This window comes from Salvia miltiorrhiza, chromosome 2 (genome assembly GCF_028751815.1).
Source record: "Salvia miltiorrhiza cultivar Shanhuang (shh) chromosome 2, IMPLAD_Smil_shh, whole genome shotgun sequence".
NCBI lineage: Eukaryota > Viridiplantae > Streptophyta > Magnoliopsida > Lamiales > Lamiaceae > Salvia > Salvia miltiorrhiza.
The window spans coordinates 70,303,359-70,323,407 of record NC_080388.1 but is presented as its reverse complement, the minus strand read 5'-3'; the positions used below and the strand labels follow the sequence as shown (position 1 = coordinate 70,323,407).

Below are 20,049 nucleotides of genomic sequence, written 5' to 3'. Positions count from 1 at the left end.
GTAGGTCCTTGTTGTTGTTGTTTGAGAGTCGTTTGACAAATATTCTTAATTTGTAAGATGTGATAGGCCAAAAACTCATACTAAACATAGTTAATTTATTTACAACATATAGAAGTGCAAATTAGTTGTGATCCCAACATTAGAATCCAACTGCAACATATATAACATACAAAAGAGGTTCTCATTTGATCCTTTTTTCTCATTTCTATACAACATCTACTTCCTCAAACCACCGTATCTACATTCAAATGCAGCACTCGACAAATCATCCGTGTTGATATTCAACCATCTTCTGTGAAGATCTTGAATATGAAGTCACGGAAGCGCTTGGAGTAGTGCCTAGGATCAATAGCCGATATTGATGTTGGATCGTGTTGGAAGGACTTGTACGCGTGCTCAAGCTTCTTGCTGATATCATAGTCTTGCAGTATGTCGATTATACCAAACACTAGGATCACATCATAGCACTCCCCTGTTGCCTCTCCCACCAGCTGGCACTCGCCATTGCTTCTCCTCGTGGTCAGCTCAGCTCGTGCAGGCATGTTGGAACCTAATCTGATAGATGTCCACCTTCAAAAAAACCACTAGATTCTATTAGTAATTGACTTTGAAAGTGTGATTTGATAACCAATCCTTACCAGTTAGCATCAAAGGGAGCTTCTCCTTCACCGGTTTTGTGTCCATTTCCTGCATGATCTTGTCATAAGCTTTCTAGAGTTGTTAAGGAAAAGAACACGAAAGGGAGTGAACGAGGTTTCTAGAAACTCACCAACTGGAGTTTGGTGTTGTTTTGAAGTATTCGTCTCAGTAGTACTGAGTGGCTGTCCAGATTGTGATATCTCTCTGAAATGAATGCCAACCAAGAGGCTGTAATCCATGATCTTCTCGTGTTCAAGAAAGTCACAGTCGCGGCTCACTTGCCTGCAAAACTCTTGGAACCAAGATTTCTGCAGTCGAAAGATGAGGTTCAGATCAAGATCCTTGAGGGTGGTCGTTGAGTCAATCTCGGATTCATGCTTGACAGCTAGGCGGCCGTGGGAGGAGCCTTTCAAGTCGAAGCGTCTATGGATTGAGTATTCAGTGCAGAACAAGTTGCCCATAATGACAAACCTCACCTGCTTGTCACATTGCATTTATAAACCTTTACTTTTTATTATAGCAAAAGATAAGGTAATGTATATTACATCATGTATCTGATTTCATACCTTCTTCTGTGCAGGTCCAGTCATCTTCACACAGTGGAGCCCATAAAATCTGGTGAGTAGCGTGTTTTCATGGAAGCGAACGTGATTATAGTAAGCCGGAAGCATTCTCTTAAGCATCTGCTATGCAATAAGGATAGTTGAACAAACTGGTTAGTACAAAATGCAGAGATCTTGGAACCACTTAAAATCACATTTGTCAAAGTCATTCACATATATGAAAAGGATGGAACAAACAGGATAGGTTTTGGTGATAGTTTTTGGTGGAGCAATCATATCTACATACATAAAACTCACCAGTAAATGGTATGGAACTCACTTTTACTTCAGACTTCTTAACAGTTTTTATCATGTACTTGTCGTCGTTGGTTAAGTAGAAGAAGCTCCCACTTTTGCCAGGCGATGAGAGCTCGCGGAGGGCGTCGCTCCCGCATATTGACATCATGTAGTTTGCTGGATCAACCTTAAATAGCTTCCTAAGTGTTCTGAAAAAAAAAAAAGTAGAAATCAAGAATAATGTCAGAGTAGTTTTGAACTCTAGAGTTCATATTAGAATTAGGCCCGTCATCCCCTTAAAAGGCCTAGTAGGGGGTTGAGAGTTATCCGAGTTATATATTGACAGCATGATCTTTTACTAAGTCGATGTGGGAGAAATGGGAAAATACCTGAAAACCAAGGGGCAGTAATCCTTCCATTTGAATTCACATGATTGGTGAGGTGGGGTGTGCTTAGACCCTTCGGGCGGGAACTTCGTCCACACTTTATTTCTCGAATCAAATGCTGTAGATTTTAGGTCAAGGGATGTAGCCGGCGCAGATTTTCCTGCAGAATGTCTGAATATGATGAAAATATGAGCTAAAGAAAGAAAGAAAGAAACAAGAAATGCAGCATAATCTTTATAGTATATGATATGATGAATGTGTTTCTAGTGGATAAAGAGTCTCACCATGTAGAAATGAGTGGTTGAAGTTGAATTATAAGGATTGAGTGAGTGCCGAATAAGACAATTATGCTAGTGAAGAGAGGGAGTATAATATTTGTAGGAGAAAGCAGCATCAAAGGTGACAGATTACCTTATGCCAAGCTGCAAATTCAACATGAGTTCATAATTCTTATGCCCTTTTGATATTGTGTTTCCCTGCCTTGTTGCAGGCCTAATGATCAGATTCTGCAATGGCATCCCTCCACATTGCCAGCTCACCGTCTTCTCCGAGGGGAAAACCGGAATCTTCTCCACAGCTCCAACACTGCAATCTCTCAAATACACCAAATACACATTCAAAGGGTCCCAATCAAGAGTCCCTCTATTAGCACTAGATGTGTAGTAAGTCCCACTTTGCTCTCTTGCATCCTCACTCCAAACTCCCACATAGAAGCTCCCATCGACCCAACGGAAGGTCCCGTTTCCCTTTGGCAGCCCATCTTGCCAGCTCCCCTCATACAAGCTCCCATTAGCCCAAACAAGAGTCCCCACACCATTCATCTTCCCCTCCTTCCAACCCCCTACATACTCATTCCCATTCCTCCATGTATACCTCCCTTTCCCCTCGGGCTGCCCGTGGCACCACTGCCCTTTATAGCAATCCCCATTGCTGAAGCTCTGCATCCCACCACCATGCCTCGTGTTGGACAGCCACATGCCTCTGTAGGTGTCGTTGGATGAGCCCGTGTACGTGCCCTCCCCATCCATGTACCCGTTCTTGAACTGGCCCTCGTAGGTGGCACCCGAGGGCCAGCTGAACTTGCCCCTTCCCATGGTCTTGCCTCTGCACCAGCTGCCCACATACATGCAGCCATCTGCCCATAGGAACTTTCCCTGCCCGTTCGGGCAGTTTTCCGCCCACTGGCCTAGGTAGATGTCACCATTGGTGAAAGCCTTCTCAACATGGTGGAGTTTGCTAGGTTTGTGGATGTCATCTTCTTCATCATCATCCACATGTGCCACAGACATTGTTGTGAGTATTTTTTTTTCTTGGCCTTTTTCTTCACTTGTGCTTTTCTTAACCAATATCCATATTTCTCTGTAGCAAAAATACACAAGATAGTGAATAAGATATTAGCTTGTGTGTATCATATGTTGACATTTTTCATGTGACTTTTACATATTACAGTTTGATATTTTTGAAGACAGGGGGAGGTAGCTTTTAGTTTGTTGAGAAAATTAAATAAAAATGGAGTGGAAAAGCATCCCCCTTAGATATACAAAAAAACACAGTTATGATTGAAGAAACATGTATAAGGTTTTTTTTTTTGGTTTTATTTTTTAAGAATTTGTTCAAAATTCTAGTGATAATTCCTAATATTGGGGTTTCGTAGAAAGATTTAATCTGGATTGAATGACCAAAAAAAATATTAAAAGAGAGTGATAAGAAATCAATGACACACTTGTTCTTTCCTTGCTGAATTTTATTTATTTATTTTTTCTTTAGGGAAAAACACAAAGTTGGTCCCACAATTTTATTTCCGATCTAATGATTCCACCTTTTTGTCATTTGATCAGTTACTATTAAATTGAAATTATTTTAATTTCGCAGTTCTAGTTTTGCCAAGTCAGCCAAGTAGAAAATTTAAAACTTAACAAATTGTCTTTTCAAAGCGATGCATTTTTATTTTTGAGGAACCAAATCATTTACTTTATCGCAATATGTTTCTCCTTTGATTTTCTTGTAACTCTAATTCGATTGCACTGTTATTTTAAAATTTATGAGCTAATAAAGAAAATTACATCTTTCTTTTCTTATTCTTTTTATTTTCAGTTTTTATATAAATTAATTGTATCTAACGTAATGTTTCACACATTGAGTTTAACATCATATGAACTCCAAATTATACAAACACGCTTACAATTAAAATAAGTTTTAAACAAAATCACCAATTATCTAAGAGAGGAACCATTTCACATTGCAAAACAAATTTTAGAGGTTTAAATTTTCAAGTTTCCCATTTCACTTATAAGAAAAATTAGTTAACTATTTTCTCCGACTTCATTTGAAGGTTAAATTTTCTTTCCCTCAATACTGCAAAATAAGGTTTTTGAAAAAACAACAAAAATACTCAGATCTTCTCAGTGGTTTTTTTCTTCTAAGAAGACACAATAAATATAAATTAAAGTGCAATTATTATATATAAAGATTGTGTACAAATATTGATAGACTATATATATAACTCATGAACGAAACACCCTAATTCTGAGCAGAAGTATCTTAATTTTTATTCCACATTATTTTCAGAAAAAGTATAATCTCAAGACATTCATAAAAGAAACATAAAACTTCAAGTGGCAAAATATAATTATAAGAAATCAACATAAACTTTAATTTCACAAAATCCTTAAACAACGTTTCATAAACATAAAATATGGCTAACCATTCACTGCCTTGGCTGCCACAAACCGATCATCTTAGCCTGAAACTCCAGAGAGAGAGAGAGAGAGAGAGAATTGATTATTGATTGGAAGAAGAGAAGAAGAGAAGAAGGTTGGTATATTGTATGTGATGTGGGTGTTTATCTGCGTGCCGACATGTTGTTGGGAGGAGACCACAATTTCTGTTCGTGCGTGCATGATGTTTTCGACTCATTAATTACAACATTAAATAACACAAACAATAAAATATACATTATTTTTAAAATATACTAGATGAATTGGTTTATTTCATTCCACACATTACATTATTTCGGCTATATATTTCATATTTGTGTGTGTAAACGTGACGTGTGACTGATTTACACCAGGTGCGAATTTGTACAGGGACCACACAAAATATAATTTGATGTCCCATCTTTATAATTCAGAAGGGTTGATTTTAATTATAATTATAAACAAAAGCTTGTAATTTTTTTTTACTTATGTGATTTAATTTTGCAACTGTATATCAGGAGACATGTGGTGATTTAAGTTCACATGCCTTTTCATGTGAAGTATAGGGTTTGGTCTAATTATCAGAGACATCTAAAAGTGTGATGTTCATTTCTTTTTTTAGTTTGTATGACCAATACCCACATTTTCTCTTCCAATTAATGTCCATTGGTTCTAACATTTTATTTATTAATTATATTGGTATAAAAATTTGTGTGGGATGATCTGACAGATCAAGATTCATTAGATGGTGCCAGACTGCCCGTAACCATTCCGATAACATATTTCTAATAATATTGTCAAAATTTGATAGTGTTAGTTTTGATTTGAATCTAAATATATTAGACAATTTGATATAATATAAAGAATTTTTGTTCGCTTTTTTTGTCATCCCCGATATTTTTAATCAATATAATTCAACCCATGCTTCAATAAGTAAACACTAAATTTAAACTTAAACTCAAGATGAATTCAATTCCGGATCTTAAATTGATATTATTCAAATTTCTAACCATAATTTACATCAACTTGAAGGAAAAGGTAAAGGGAGGAATAAATGTAGCACGGTCACATAAGATCTTACAGACAAAGTTCTTAACTCTCATAAACTACATGAAATATAGATACTTTGATATTGAATTCTCACCTATTTCAGAGTGCTTTAATTTATGGAAAAATTACATCTAAGTACACGCCTTTCATTAAATTCTAATTTTGCATGTATTAAAAATAAAATCTCCAAATTACAAATTTTCAAATTTTTTTCACACGGTTGTCAACTACCACTAAATTAATGGTGAATCGAACGCTTGGAATATCTATATGCCTTAAACAACCGATGTATTAAACGAAGCAGTCGCATGTCTACGCCCTTTCAACTAGCCACAATGGCAATAATTCGCCGACATTTAATAATCGCTTGGAAAATCAGAATAATTGAAAATTCATGTATTTAAAAGTAGAAATTTTAGTCATTTGCAAAATCAAAATTTGATTAAAATTGGTGTGCATAAATATAATTTACTAATATATGTCATATTTTAGTATTAGTACATAGTAAGAGATTTTGTTACATAATCCAAAAATATCATAAAAGTAATTGGTTCACAATGCACAATAGAAAACAAAAATTACAAAATGTGATAATTGAAAGTTAAAATCGAATAGGTAAAATAATAAATATGTTGGGGTGAGGCGGTCGGTGATCGTGGTGGCCTCATATTTTTTTGACTACGGACCCAACAGAAGGGGCCGGCGACTGCGTACAATTCATCATTTGCTTAATTTTTTTTATCTTTTATTTTTGGAGTGGAAAGAGTTGAATCACACACTCATGTCATGTAAATGTAAGTTCTATTCATCTCGTTGTAAAAATTTATTATTCAAAGTTTTACTATTCATCTCGTTGTAAAAATTTATTATTCAACTACATGGTTGTGGCATCAAAATATTTTCCTAGTTCATGACGATGAACAACAAAATACATTGTTATGAATTTTTCTAAATAAGATGATGTATCTTATATAAAGTAATGAGTTTAATAAATGGGATTATTTGATAAGAATATAATGATTAGTTTATATATGTTTTTGTACAAGTGAATTATCAATCTAAATATTATATATATGTAATGTAAATAGAATGTCTTAACAAACACTACAATCACATGAATCGAACAATCTAAATAGGGACTACTGATGGGCCTGAAATTATACTACTTTAGGCGATCCTGAAATTTTATGCATAAGTTTTATTTTGAAATTGACTAATTCAAGTATAATTTATAGTATATGATATGTACTTCGCATCTCACAAAAAAAAGTTAGATCTTTCATTTAGGATCTTGAAATATATATTTTTTTCTTGTTCAATCAAAGCAAAGCCTACAACGAATAGCTAGCTGTGAAAATAATATATTTGGTGAATTAGTGTCATTATTTCAAACACCAAATAAAGATCCGGAAGCGTAACACTTAAAAACCTAATATAAACGATAATTGATCAGAAAAAAAAAAAATGAAATATAACTAGAAAAGTTCTAGGAATTCCGGAAGATAACACAATCAGATATCCCATATACCAGTGTATATCTCTTGCAGCTTCCATTCTTACTCGAAGCCAATTAGAGGGGATTGATGCTATATCAACCCCGTTTATCAGCAAAATTTTCCGGGGCATCCTCGTCTCCGTAGCTTCCCTCACCAGCAACTCCAGTAAAGTTGTTCACGCCTGAACCATAGCTACCGGAGCTGGCGTCATTTGCATAGCCCCCAGCGCCACCGAAGTTTTGAACATCACCACCAGTTTGGCTCTCTCCACCTGCAGGATAGCCTCCACTTCCAGCTCCGCCCCCATAACCACCACCGCTATAGCCACCACTCCCACCATAACCGCCACCACCACTGCCACCGTAACCACCTCCACCATAGCTGCCACCTCCACCATAGCTGCCACCACCACCATAACCACCACCACCACCATAGCCGCCGCCACCGCCTCCAAAGCCTCCACCACCAAAGCCTCCTGTGCGTGGCCTATCATTTGCATAGTTAACCTTCACTGTACGACCATGAAGTTCCTGAAGGTAATTCAAAAGAAGTAATTGTCAGTAGTCAGATTAAGAAACTACAAGAACACATCTAATAGAAACTAGAAGGAACAGAGCAGTGCAAACAAAACCTGCTGATCCAGAGCCTGGATGGCAGCTGATGCCTCCTCAGCGGAAGTAAACGTAACAAACCCAAATCCTCTGGATCTCCCAGTTTCACGGTCAACGATCACCCTTACTACATAAATATACAACTATCTTCATCATTTACAAATACAGGATGGAAAGCCCTTACCAGTTCACGAATATAAAAGATGAATAACTAGGAAGCGAACAAACAAAAACACAAGTCAACTGCCAATTCATAATCAACACACCTTATCAAAGACAACTCTATTAGCACAACCTGAAGTTGTTTTCACTATAGAACAGCCATAAAGAATGCCTATTTCAAAAGTCATGCTATGAGCTTGCCGCAAACATCTAATTGTTTTCAATTCTTTGACCACGCATTCGAAATACACAAGTAAGAAAGACGTGATTGCACATGCAAGAAAAGCTCCATCCAGGGAGGATCAAGCATATTTTCAATTTTCCTCTAATGGTCAATAAAATATGGAGCAAAAATGACTTCCAGTATAACACTATTCACAGACTGACAAGGTATATGATCATCTTCGATTATCTTACCATCCACAACTTCTCCATATTTATTAAAAGACTCTCTAAGACCTTGTTCATCTGTGTTGTAAGAAAGTCCTGCAAAATGAAATAAGGCGGTGTCATACAAAATTTCACAGAATAGTGGACCACTTGTAGTGCTAGAGCAAAACGGTAACGCACCTCCAACAAAAACCCTTGAACTTGACATGCATCTTATTGCTTGAAAGATAGAGAGCTTGGGCACTGATGTTTCCTGATTTATCCGGCTGGCCACAGTCCTCCCCAGAATACTCGCTGCTTTTCTAAACAAAGCCATTGTTACAACCTGAAAGATTGAAGATTATTAGATGCTGATTTCAAGAACTTGGATAAAGATGAATATCCAAAATGTGAGAAAAATACAGAAGAGCTTTTATTCGTCTGAATATTAAACTTAAGAGAAAATAAAAAATATTCCACGGCTATATATCAAACTTTAGATCCAATTCCTTCATATTATATGCAAAAATAAACAGAAATAAATATAATCCTCATAACAGAGAACCTACATCAAGCATTTCGTTAGATCAAAACCTTTTTTTCGGAACTTTTCTTAATTGAATGGAAGTGCTCATATGACCGAGAAAACACAAGCAAACACAGAATTACATTTAAATCTAAATATATTTTCTTTCTTATTTATTCAGCTCACTTCCCAAACAGAAAACAAATTACACCTAATGCCAAAAGCAATCGAAGCTAAACTAATAGATAATCACTCCGATACCAGAACACTAAATGAATGGCAAAACGAAACACGAAGATTAAGAAGAAAATCAAAGCTTATATAGAGGAACGAGAAAAACTACAAAACAAACAAAAGTAAATCTGATTCATAATTGATGCTGCTATTTGCAGGAACTATGTGGTTTACTGACCAGAAAAGAAAGAAGAAAAAAACGATACCTTCAGAGGAATGGGGAGTACTTGGATCGTTGAAAGCGATGATAAACCCTAGAGTAATGGGAGGGTTTAGCAGGTAGACGAGAAATGGGAGGATCTATATATAGGAAGCGTATGGGTGGCTGCCAGCCGTTGGATCTTCAAATGGAGAGATCACGAGCATTTAGCTTTTTCTCATTTTCTCTTTTATTTCTATTTTTCTTTTCCTTTGTATCTATATGTGTTCCTTTTTTAAGAAAATCTAAAAAATAGTACTCCATTAGTCCATTTGTTATTTTCTTTCAGTTGATATTTATTCTTGTTATTAATTTTAGTTTTTAATATAAAATACAATTATCATAAAACTGAATATATATTAACATGAATTAATTACTAATATCAACACAAGTTCTAAAAATAATAAGGTAATAGCAGTCGTTTTGGAAAAAAAGAAGTAAATACACTACAAGTCTACAAGTAAGGCCATTTTAATTTCCATGCCCAAATTATACTCCATTTCTAACCCATTAGAAAATTGCAAGTCAAGAAAAGAGAGAGAAAATTATACTTGGTTTACAAGAAGAGGCAATGTCCAATTTGAGAATTTGGGCCGGCCCATCATAAGCCCCATTTTATATAACTCTAAACCCTAATTGAGACGAGTTCTGCTGCAAATCGCAATTTTACAGAGACCTTCCTAGCCGTAAGCCATGGTATCTCCTTCTTCTCATTTCTCGAGATCTCTAGTTTTCTGCGATTGCGTTTGTTTAGTTTCGTATGATGGAATAGGTTGTTTTATCGTCTATTCATTTTAGTTGGAAATCTTTGATGGGGAAAAGCTTCTGATTTTGGTCAATTTTCTTGCGGGATTGAGTTTGTGGAAGATATATTTGTTGAACTGGGTACTTTGTTAGATTTGCTTTGTAAATAATCATTGTCATATTTTAATTTGATTGTGTGTTTGTTTTCAGTTACGGTTCTGTTGATAATGTCAATGCAAATGTGCATTAAGCTTTAGTTAGCTAACAATACAAATTAATATTTGATTTTTCTGTGATCCGAGTGCTGAATGCACGTTTGCCTAACACTATCATGATTTAGTTGCGATTTGTGAAGTTATTTAATCTCATTATAAATATGGAATTTCTTCTCTGAAATTACTCATTCAATCCAGAAGCTAATTGGGTGTTTTTTACATGGTTTACTAGTAATGCATGAACAAGAAATACTCGGTAAGATCCAGATGGGGAATTTATACCATGTCAGTCGATGTTCTAGTAATATAGCAACTTTGTTCACTTGCTTGAAAATTTAGGAAGAGTATTGTTTCTATCATCTTATCTTGGTGTAAGATTTAGTACATGGTTCTATTGCAGCTTATGCTTGACTTTTGCAGCTCCATTCGGCCTTTGTTTGAATCTTTTATTGATTTATTCCGATTTCAAATTTGCAGGTGAACGTTCCAAAGACAAAAAAGACTTACTGCAAATCAAAGGAGTGCAAAAAGCACACCTTGCATAAGGTGACCCAGTACAAGAAGGGGAAGGATAGTTTAGCTGCTCAAGGAAAGAGACGTTATGATCGCAAGCAGTCAGGTTATGGTGGTCAGACCAAGCCTGTCTTCCACAAGAAGGTGAATTTTTGCATGTTACTATGTTCTAGCAAACTATTTCCATTTCAATCAAGTATGCTCAGTAGTGTTTGATAGAATGAAGTAAGTCTCTTAGGTTTTCAGTAGTATGATTTTGAACTAGAAGTGTTAATAAATATGGTTCTTGTTGTTCTTGGGCAGGCCAAAACAACCAAGAAGATTGTGTTGAGGCTGCAATGCCAGGGCTGCAAGCATGTCTCCCAACACCCAATCAAGGTATGCTCTTCATTTCTGCACATCTGTTTCGATCTCTCTATGTTCTTTTTGTGCTAATGAGGCTGCAATCACCATCTTCTTTGCAGAGATGCAAGCATTTTGAAATCGGTGGCGACAAAAAGGGCAAAGGAACTTCCCTCTTCTAATTTGCTTTGGTATGTGGGAATACTGCAGCGACATTTTTGTGTGTTGGCTATATGTTTGGTGAAATATTAGACATCTTGTAACTCAATCTTGTGTTACTGACATTGAACCAGTTTATGAAATTTATTCCATAAATATTCAGCTTCTTCTCGTTAACAGTTTGTTGGTTCGCTATAATTGTTGTAGTAGTAGTTTGATTAAGTGCATTAATCGAGGTATAAGTGTGAATTCTTACGGGTGTATACTTTGAGTATTATGATTAATGATTAATAATTATAGGATTGAATATTTGAAACATAAGATGGTTAACCAAGTATAAAATTAATTAATTCATCAGAATAAATGATAAATTAAGTTAGATGTTTTTTGTTAGTGTACTTATCCTTGTTCACGCGAAGTATGATTTAAGCTTCTAGAAATTCCTCTTTGTGTAGCCTATGCACGCAAACATTTAAATTTGAGAAATGCTCACATTAATAAAAGCTATGTATAATCTATCCATAAATTTCTTGATTTACTTGTGTAATTTATTAAAAATAAAATAAAATAGTAAGGCAAAATGATAATATTGAAACCCTAATTAAGAAGCATATATGAAATACATAAGACATTAAAGTCCACATATATGGAAATACATAAGACATTAAAGTCCACATATTAAGTAGAGTAGTTAATACATATTGGAATCATGAAATTAAAAGCCTAAAGATTTAGATGAAATTAAAACTCCACATCAAGGGCTGCAGTTTTGGAGGTTGAGGAAGTGGAGTTGAGATGTAAGATGCACTTATCTCCAATTTTGAGGTGCTTAGCATTAGCTGCATAAAAGTCACGCCACCCACCACACATGGACACGCGAAAGTAGGGCTCGCGTTTAACTATCAGATTTATGGGCCATTTTCTGTTTTTAGGGTCCCTTAAACTTATGCTTTTTTTGCTGTCCAGATTGCTCCTCCTCGCAAACTGCGCCGGGATACCCTGCACCATATAACAAATAATGCTACATTTTATCATTATTTCAATCAAATATTTTCATGTTATATCCATTCAAAACATGATATTAACTATTCCTACATTTTAGAATAACTATATCATAATTTAATACTAGTACAAGAAAACATTACCACTACGGGACTTTTAAATTTAGTGGGGACGATATAAGGTGTTATATCAATGCTGAAAGACGGCATAATTTGGGATTCAATAACACCTTTCTTCTCTGCCTTCCCTGCAATTTAATCAACATAGTATACAGATTATTACTCTCACATTAATTTTTATAATTGCAAAATGAATTGATAAGACCACCTTTGTCTTGATTTTGCGGCATAGCATTCCTGCAGTCCGCGATAGGTTTCTTCTCGCAGGCGGTGCGGGCGTCGCAGACGACGACGTCGAAGTGCAGATTGCCCGTGTGCTCGAACGCTAGAAAATCGCGGTCGTTCAGGGCGTGGTCGCGGGCAAATCGTGGCCATCCGTCTTCGAAGACGATGTCACCATCATCGTCTCTGCGCACCTTCATTTCCCAACTTCCTTTAGGAGTTTTCAACACTGCCTTTCTTGATTTCTCTTGTTGTAGCTTCTCACAGTAGGCTGATGGCACCTTCTGTGCAACAATGCAAAATATTGAGATGCATGAGTGCCATATACAAAATGTTAGTTTATTTAAAATTTGCGATAACCAAAACGTTAGGAAAAGAAATAAGAGGGAAGGTAGAGAAGTAACCATTCTTTCCATGAGATCGGGCATCATTATGTTCACAAATTTGGTTCCAAATGCCATTTGAGAATAGTTGAAATCTAGAGTTGCAGAAGGAGAGAGGGAGGGGGCATTGTTATCATGATAATGGAAGCAATTAATGAGTTCCACAAACAACAGATTAATCGAATATTTTCCAACTGTTACAATTGTATCATCTCTCTCTCTCTAGCACAAAGTGTTTTTGTCTTGTAGCTTGAAATAGAAAGATCTTCTTGTACTTTAAATATTCATCTCTTAATTAAGAAATCATTTAAATTTGTTTTTCTAGGATCTGGCCAAGTTGGCAGCTGTTGATCGAAATTTGTAACGTAATAGTAGCACTAGGTAGTTGAGTAGAATCAATGTTACTAGTATTTTACTAGTATCTAGCTAGCTACTACAAATAAATGAAATCTCAAGAACAAATCAGAATATTGACATTTTCATGTAAAATAAGCTTTCTATTCCTACCAAAAAGTAATTTTGTCTTGTAAAGATCTTCATTGCTTTAAATCTTTAGTCTTTAGTATACTTATCACTAGTCATATCCACCCGTGCGTTGCACGGACATGACATCGTGTGATGATATTATAATTATTAAATAGCTAAAATATATTATAAATAATATTAAGATAAACACAAAGTAAAAGTTGCTTTTAACATTTTAAAAAAAGGTCATATTCACATATGTTGTATTCGAATGTTCTATTTTTTACATGACTTCAAATCTCTCAGTTCTACCATAAATATGTTTTAATCTTCATCATGTTTGATGGAAACTTCTATTTTATTTCTTAAAATTATAAAAGAAACACATCATACATATTGAAGGAAATAAGTAAAAGTGAATTGAGACAGAAGAAAAAACTATTTTTATATATTACAAAAAAATGAATATTTTTTCCTTACAAACTGAAATTGGTAATTTTCATTATTAACACAAAATTAAATAGACAAAACTATTTCATCTTATATCCCAAACTAATTATCCAATAACAGTATAAAACTAAATGTATACGAGAAAAAAAAACTGAATGTGTTTGCGAGTTCTACTACTAAAAAAATACAATATTTTGATTTTTAATTTTATTCATTGAAAAATGAATCTAAAAGTATAACGCAATTAGCAGCATTGTTGGAAATAGGGCTAAAAATGCTCTTAGGTCATCTTCAACATTTTACACTAAACTCATATCCAAAAAAAATACTCTTTTTATTTTTTCTCTCTATTTAATTTCTTCTGATTTTCAATTATATCAATATATATTTTTCTCAAATTATACGTTAACCCAAAAAAATTTTAATCATTAATTTCATTAGTTTATATTTTATATCTTGTAATTTTTTAATCATTAATGTCATATAATTTATGTTTTATATTACTATTGTTGTTCTAATCATGTATTAGCTAATTTTTCTAATATGTCATGTAATTTAAACAAGCTAAATTTCTCATTGTTTTACTTAATTGCAGCCGAATTTCTTTTAATAACATTAGTCCTTTAATTATGAGCCCCAAAGCTAAGTTGTTAAAAAATAGCCCATTCATCATTTTAAAAAGAGCCCAAACCCTTATATCCGTTTCTTCTCAATAGCCCCCATTCTTTTCGAGTTTCGATCCCTCCCTTATCTCTCTGTGAATCTCGCATTTATTCTCTCTCTCTTCGGCGGCAGCAACAGTCACAGGTAGCCACGGCCGCCGCCGTACACACTACACACCATCATCTCTCTAGCCTCTCGCCCTCTGTCTCACTTCTCCTTCACAAATTCTGGCGCGGCACGAATTTGCTGTTACAGTAGCACGGCGCCGCCCTCGGCTCTATTTTCCCCACTGATTTCGCCACCTCATCGGGACCAGTACAACCCTCAAGCCGCCTAAAGGTATTTACAGAAGACAATTTCTCTTGACATTTCCCTTTTTTTGGTGAAGATATTGAATGTTGATTGCTCAAATCCATATTTTTGAGTAAAAACTGTTTGTTGAAATCACGTTTGAACTTTTGAAATTGTTACCGAAATCACATTTGTATATGCCTGAAATTTTGGTGAAAATAAACTGTCAAATTTTTTGTCGGGCGTAAGAAAACTGTGTTTTTATATAATATATAGATTTATCAACAAAACTGGAAACATTGGCATTCAAAATAAAAACAGCATCTTACATATTTGGCTTACCTCGATATTGTTACATATCCAAATTGACGTGTAACTTGACATGAAATAAAATACTACTATCACCTATGAGTGTCTTACAAAAAATTTAAATGATGAAATTGAATAGGAATAGTAGCTTATACATCCAACATAACATGAAATAAAATAGAGGCAAATATTAAAATAGCCATTTTAATTAAGTAAAAATTGACTATAACCATAAAAATAATAATATATTAATTTTAAACACTTTTATCAAAATACCCATTATTATTTTATTTTAAAATTTATCAATAATTAAAATTTTAAAAATTTCAATTTATTAATTACAATAATTAATATAAAAAAGATTCATCCCAACCCCCAATTTCACCGTCACCTTTCCGCGGCGTATCTCTGCGGCCTAGACCTTGCACTGCAAACTTCGCCATCGCCGTCGCCACCAAAACCAATTGTATGCATCCAATAATTTTCACAGCAATAGTTAAGACGAACAGAAGGAAGGAATAGAATAGGAGTAACTTTCCTCTACTTGCAAAGAAGAAGAAGCAAAACAAGGATTTTGAGGCTGGGGCCGGCGGGATTGAGATGGGAAATCGGGGAAGGGGATGTGAATGTAGACGAAGGGAATTTCTGGGGGTTGGCGGGGAAGGGGAAGTCACCAGCACGTGCCTTTCATATTCAAGTCTAATGCTAATGCCAGCTGTTTAGTTTGTTTTGCTTTACTTACGTTGCAGCTTTAGCCTTGTCTTTACTATGCTACTGTTGTATTGCTACATTGCTATTCTAGGAATTGTGTGCATATAGAGCGATAATGAGAACAGTTTCAATATTATCAAAGTTTCTGAAATCATGCCTAAATTAAGGGTAAGCTATCTTCTTCCTTTCTGTGTTTAATTACTGCAAATTTTATCAAAGCAGAACTACTCAAATCCCCCATATTGGTGAAAGTCTCAACCAATAACAATAAATTCCTACTATCCTAGCTAAACCCTACTCATAGCATACTCCACTAGTATTTGGTTTGCATCTCTCTTTCTCCTGCTGCAAATTATCTCTCAACCACTTGTATTCATCTCCATCAGCTTTAGTTTCACCATGGAAGGAAGACATGAGCTCTCAATTACAACGCACTTTGTGAAAGTCATGATGCCTGGTTTCCACGAAAAAATGGTCAGCTTTTCATTTCTAATTTGCTTCTTCTACATCATGTTATGTTTCATAAATTTATTTCGACCATTTCATTTCATCTACGCCATGCTTCAACAATACACACCAAAATAAAGAATTTTCTATTTCAAATTTTTGCAGAACCTTCCACCAATTGTTTCCAAGCAGGTAGAAGCGCGGAAATGGAGAAGAGTGATTCTGGAAAGCCGAATCGGAAAATTTAGCGTGAGTTTGTGCAAAAACCAGGAAAATGGGCTGATCTGTATGAATCGAGGATGGCCTGAATTCGTGGAGCGCCACGCTTTAACAATCGGAGAGTTCGTCTTCTTCAAACCCACCGATGATCTGCGTTTCAACGTCTCTGTGTTCGGCACAAACATGACCGAGAAGGAGTTTCACAACGAAAAGAAGGAAGAAGAAGAAGAAGAGGAGGAGGAGGAGGAGGAGGAGGAGGAAGAAGAAGAAGATGAAGAAGAAGAAACCCTAAATCCCATGGGTGAAAAACTAGTGATTAATTAACTTGGTGTATATATTTTTTTTCTAATTGAGAATTACTTAATAATTCGATTATGTTAAAATTGCAGAAGAAGCAAGGAAGAACGGGGTCTCGAAAGAGTATTTCGAGAAGAGGATGAAGCCTTTCCATGCTAAGAAGAAGACGAAAGTGGTAATCCTCAATCAATTCATGTATATGCATATGTATATATTATGATGAGTGATGAGGTGTGTTGTTGATATATATTTCAGAATATTCCGGTGCCATTCTTGAGGGCGAATAGTTTGGGCGGGCCGCAACAGTGGAGGGTGATTCTGAATGATCCCAAGGGGAGAAGTTGGGCGGTATCGCTGTCGAACGAGAACAGCGGTGGAATTCGATTCAGAATGAAAGCGGGATGGCCTGCTTTCTATGCAGCCAACCGCCTCAAGGATGGAGATTATTGTGTCTTTCATCTCAATCGTCGTCTGCTAACGCCCACCACTATCGTTCTCGACGTCCAGATCATCATTCGTGGGTAAATAATTCCTCTAAATCTTAAAACATATAAAGATTAATCCCCTTTTGATGTGCGAAATTATGTATCGACATACTGTGTTAGTAGGTGTCTTTGTTAACAGTTTGTTGGATTGCGTAATTGTTTGATTAAGTGCATGAGGCGAGATTTAAGTATCAATTCTTTGAGTTTTAAGTGCACGGTTAACAAAGTTTTGACTACTTATTTAATTATATTTCTTGTCTAGTATGATCTTTTCTTGTATTAATTCAATACTTAATTGTGGATGAGGAATGATCAAAATTACAAAATAAATTATGTGTGATGAACTTTTGGTAATGCACGTACGTCTATATGAATGTAATGAAAGTGTTTCTCCTTAAAAAAAAAAAAAAAAAAACTATTCATTTTATAGACCATTGAATATATAGAAATGAGAAATATTCAGACACTGCTTCTGAATTTCCTTATATTAGGGGCAGTTCGATTCGATATTTAATCATAAATAGTGGCATACATTATTCAATGTCATGATATTTTCTTACTGTCACAATATTTGTATCTAGCTTTCCATCAGAAAGTGATTTTGTCTTGTAGCTTGAAATAGAAAAATCTTCATCTACTTTAAATCTTCACTAGTTAAGAGATCATTTAAATTTGTTTTCCTATAATCGGAGTTGGAACTAATAATTTAATGAAATGAACAGAACTGGACGAAACATTAATTGCCTCGATATTGTTACATATTCAAACTGATACATAAATTGAGAATTCCAAATTTTGATCAGAAACTTTATACAATAGTAGTATTTAATTTTAAGTGGGATGAATTGAAGCGCTTTCAATCTCGTATTTATATTTGAGTAGCTTAATTTGAAGCTCAGAAGATATTTAAGATGCTTACTAATATGGATGTACTATACAATAAATTTAAATGGTGAAATTAAATAGTTTATGCATCCAACAAAACATGATCAATCGACTAAAATATCATCTAACCTAGCTAAGAGAATTCTAGTGAAGGTCAACAAAATAATACTATGCCATATTTAGGTTTATCCCACTTTTATCAAGGAATATATGGAAATGTATAGTCATTTAATTGTCGTGTATCATATATGATTCTATGGGGAGGTGGTCTCATGTGCATTCGGATTATACCCAAACCGGATCCTAATTCAATTGGACTATCCTGACTAATTTCGATCTTGAAATGATATTAACATTATTTTATTTTATAAATGACACTATCTCGAAAGTAATACTAACACTATTTTATTTTACAAATGACATTTTTTCGAAAATGACACTAACACTACATGTAAATGACACTAACACTATATCGAAGTGACACTAACACTTGACATTCGAGTAGAATAGTCCAATTGGATCAAATCCAGATCAGTATTTGGATCGGATATGACCCGGGTGTACCGTACACTTGGGTGTACAGAATATTTTGTGTTCCATATATGGGTGGATCTATGAGGTATGAGCTCCTTCAATCACCAATGTGACACTGGCACCAAAGCGTTTTTTTTTTTTTTTTAATCATCATTCCATTATCAAATTTTGGATTTGCCATGAGTATTTCCATATCTTCATCTCCACGTACAAGAGCATGCATGATAATTATTTGTGTGGTTTTAAAACTTGCTAGTTCATTTTTTGCAATTTGGCTTCTGCATGCATCCTGGATTCGAGTTTATCGTTGTGCAGTCTTTAAATTTTTTTATTTATTTGTATAATTTATCATAAAAAAAGAAGATGGCAATAAAATCATGAAGAAAGTTAACGATAAAAATCTTCTACTGCCATAAAGTTTTATATTTATTAATAAGCGTGAAATACTCGAGTGGCGGTTTCAATTTTGGACAGGAGTAAAAGTTGAAATTATATTAATACGAGCATATTTGGAAATTAGTGAAAATGAACTGTTCAAAAAAATATTTTTTTACCCTGCCCGAAAAAAAAATTCTATCATAATAAACATGTGAAAACTTGTGGAAAAGGAAAAAAAATGAAAATATATATTTTTTCTTATTTTCCATCAAAATAAACGAACCTTCTGGATAATGGAGAATACATGCATAAGTCAAATTTATGAACAAAAAATAATCAGACTGAACAAATAAATACTCTCTCCGTCCCTAAAAATTATGACCTTATTATTATATTGGGATGTCCCTGAAAATTGTGACATTTCATTATTTGAAAAGGAACCCACAAAATTTATCTCTTACTATTTACAAAAAGGCATATGACCTAATTTTCATTCAAACACAATTATCACATTTTTTAAAAAACTCGTGTCACCTCTATTATGTTTATTAGGCTACATTGGTGATTTCTTATTCATGAAATATATGAATTTATGCGACGTTCTCATAATTCTCACATAAAAATTGCTTTTTCACATAAATTTTTTTGATATATTATATATATCCTCATATTTAGATATATTTTTAATACACTAATGGCAAGACTACAATAAAAATTGATAAACTAATTTAAATGTAAATAAAATTAAATCAAAAATTGAATCAAATGTGTGTTTTGAAACAGGATCTAATGGAATAAAAAAAAACAGGATCTAAATTTTGTTTTTTCATATATCTATATGTCTATGTAATATATAAAAGAGGAGTTTTTTCCCTCCAACTTTTCTCTCTATTTTTCTTTCTCTTCTTTTACTAATTTTTTCACTATTTTTTCTGTATTTTTTTCTTTAATTTTCTTTAAACATCGTCAAATATAATTCATGAAAAAATACTTAATATACTACACCTTA

General features: G+C 34.4%; 5 protein-coding genes across 7 annotated transcripts; 2 read left to right on the top strand and 3 right to left on the bottom strand.

The window, feature by feature from the left end:
* Positions 1-42: 42 nt before the first annotated feature.
* LOC131008814 (phosphatidylinositol 4-phosphate 5-kinase 6-like) lies at positions 43-4,727 on the bottom strand. Its single transcript, XM_057935869.1, has 8 exons — positions 4,569-4,727; positions 2,276-3,223; positions 1,868-2,035; positions 1,522-1,687; positions 1,206-1,322; positions 770-1,115; positions 639-687; positions 43-570 (listed from the first exon to the last, which is right to left on the bottom strand). Exons 2-8 carry the CDS (start codon positions 3,151-3,153, stop codon positions 282-284), a joined length of 2,013 nt encoding a protein of 670 aa, XP_057791852.1. The 5' UTR covers positions 3,154-3,223; positions 4,569-4,727; the 3' UTR covers positions 43-281.
* A 2,228-nt stretch (positions 4,728-6,955) lies between these two features.
* Positions 6,956-9,372, bottom strand: LOC131008809 (glycine-rich RNA-binding protein 3, mitochondrial). Its single transcript, XM_057935862.1, has 5 exons — positions 9,215-9,372; positions 8,450-8,594; positions 8,297-8,365; positions 7,738-7,844; positions 6,956-7,636 (listed from the first exon to the last, which is right to left on the bottom strand). Exons 2-5 carry the CDS (start codon positions 8,583-8,585, stop codon positions 7,202-7,204), a joined length of 747 nt encoding a protein of 248 aa, XP_057791845.1. The 5' UTR covers positions 8,586-8,594; positions 9,215-9,372; the 3' UTR covers positions 6,956-7,201.
* Positions 9,373-9,705: 333 nt separating this feature from the next.
* LOC131008811 (60S ribosomal protein L44) lies at positions 9,706-11,336 on the top strand. Its single transcript, XM_057935865.1, has 4 exons — positions 9,706-9,903; positions 10,644-10,823; positions 10,983-11,057; positions 11,144-11,336. The coding sequence occupies exons 1-4, from the start codon at positions 9,901-9,903 to the stop codon at positions 11,201-11,203; spliced, it is 318 nt and encodes a 105-aa protein (XP_057791848.1). The 5' UTR covers positions 9,706-9,900; the 3' UTR covers positions 11,204-11,336.
* Positions 11,337-11,825: 489 nt separating this feature from the next.
* LOC131008810 (B3 domain-containing protein REM16-like) lies at positions 11,826-13,077 on the bottom strand. Its single transcript, XM_057935863.1, has 4 exons — positions 12,928-13,077; positions 12,510-12,807; positions 12,326-12,429; positions 11,826-12,179 (listed from the first exon to the last, which is right to left on the bottom strand). The coding sequence occupies exons 1-4, from the start codon at positions 12,982-12,984 to the stop codon at positions 11,922-11,924; spliced, it is 717 nt and encodes a 238-aa protein (XP_057791846.1). The 5' UTR covers positions 12,985-13,077; the 3' UTR covers positions 11,826-11,921.
* A 1,445-nt stretch (positions 13,078-14,522) lies between these two features.
* Positions 14,523-17,438, top strand: LOC131008807 (B3 domain-containing protein REM9-like). 3 transcript variants are annotated; one of them, XM_057935859.1, is made up of 5 exons: positions 14,523-14,823; positions 16,188-16,269; positions 16,408-16,762; positions 16,851-16,933; positions 17,014-17,438. In XM_057935859.1, the coding sequence occupies exons 2-5, from the start codon at positions 16,195-16,197 to the stop codon at positions 17,281-17,283; spliced, it is 783 nt and encodes a 260-aa protein (XP_057791842.1). In that variant the 5' UTR covers positions 14,523-14,823; positions 16,188-16,194; the 3' UTR covers positions 17,284-17,438. The 3 variants fall into 3 exon arrangements, with proteins under 3 accessions (XP_057791842.1, XP_057791843.1, XP_057791844.1); XM_057935860.1 differs by lacking the exon at positions 14,523-14,823 and adding an exon at positions 15,496-15,963; XM_057935861.1 differs by lacking the exon at positions 14,523-14,823 and adding an exon at positions 15,496-15,963 and having other exon boundaries at positions 16,182-16,269.
* The last annotated feature ends 2,611 nt before the right edge of the window (positions 17,439-20,049 follow it).

Excerpts from the sequence above, each read along its gene's own strand:
- LOC131008809 (XM_057935862.1), bottom strand. The coding sequence starts at position 8,585 with ATGGCTTTGTTTAGAAAAGCAGCGAGTATTCTGGGGAGGACTGTGGCC. Across the intron at positions 7,845-8,296 it reads ATATGGAGAAGTTGTGGATG|TAAGGGTGATCGTTGACCGT; the intron begins GTAAGATAATCG and ends ATATTTATGTAG. Across the intron at positions 7,637-7,737 it reads TCCAGGCTCTGGATCAGCAG|GAACTTCATGGTCGTACAGT; the intron begins GTTTTGTTTGCA and ends AATTACCTTCAG.
- LOC131008810 (XM_057935863.1), bottom strand. The coding sequence starts at position 12,984 with ATGGCATTTGGAACCAAATTTGTGAACATAATGATGCCCGATCTCATG. Across the intron at positions 12,808-12,927 it reads CCGATCTCATGGAAAGAATG|AAGGTGCCATCAGCCTACTG; the intron begins GTTACTTCTCTA and ends ATTGTTGCACAG. Across the intron at positions 12,180-12,325 it reads AATTTAAAAGTCCCGTAGTG|GGTATCCCGGCGCAGTTTGC; the intron begins GTAATGTTTTCT and ends TATATGGTGCAG.
- LOC131008807 (XM_057935859.1), top strand. The coding sequence starts at position 16,195 with ATGGAAGGAAGACATGAGCTCTCAATTACAACGCACTTTGTGAAAGTC. Across the intron at positions 16,270-16,407 it reads CTGGTTTCCACGAAAAAATG|AACCTTCCACCAATTGTTTC; the intron begins GTCAGCTTTTCA and ends AAATTTTTGCAG. Across the intron at positions 16,763-16,850 it reads AGAAACCCTAAATCCCATGG|AAGAAGCAAGGAAGAACGGG; the intron begins GTGAAAAACTAG and ends TTAAAATTGCAG.
- LOC131008811 (XM_057935865.1), top strand. Across the intron at positions 10,824-10,982 it reads AGCCTGTCTTCCACAAGAAG|GCCAAAACAACCAAGAAGAT; the intron begins GTGAATTTTTGC and ends GTTCTTGGGCAG. Across the intron at positions 11,058-11,143 it reads TCTCCCAACACCCAATCAAG|AGATGCAAGCATTTTGAAAT; the intron begins GTATGCTCTTCA and ends TCTTCTTTGCAG.
- LOC131008814 (XM_057935869.1), bottom strand. The coding sequence starts at position 3,153 with ATGTCTGTGGCACATGTGGATGATGATGAAGAAGATGACATCCACAAA. Across the intron at positions 2,036-2,275 it reads AATTTGCAGCTTGGCATAAG|ACATTCTGCAGGAAAATCTG; the intron begins GTAATCTGTCAC and ends CATCATATTCAG. Across the intron at positions 571-638 it reads GCTCCCTTTGATGCTAACTG|GTGGACATCTATCAGATTAG; the intron begins GTAAGGATTGGT and ends GTTTTTTTGAAG.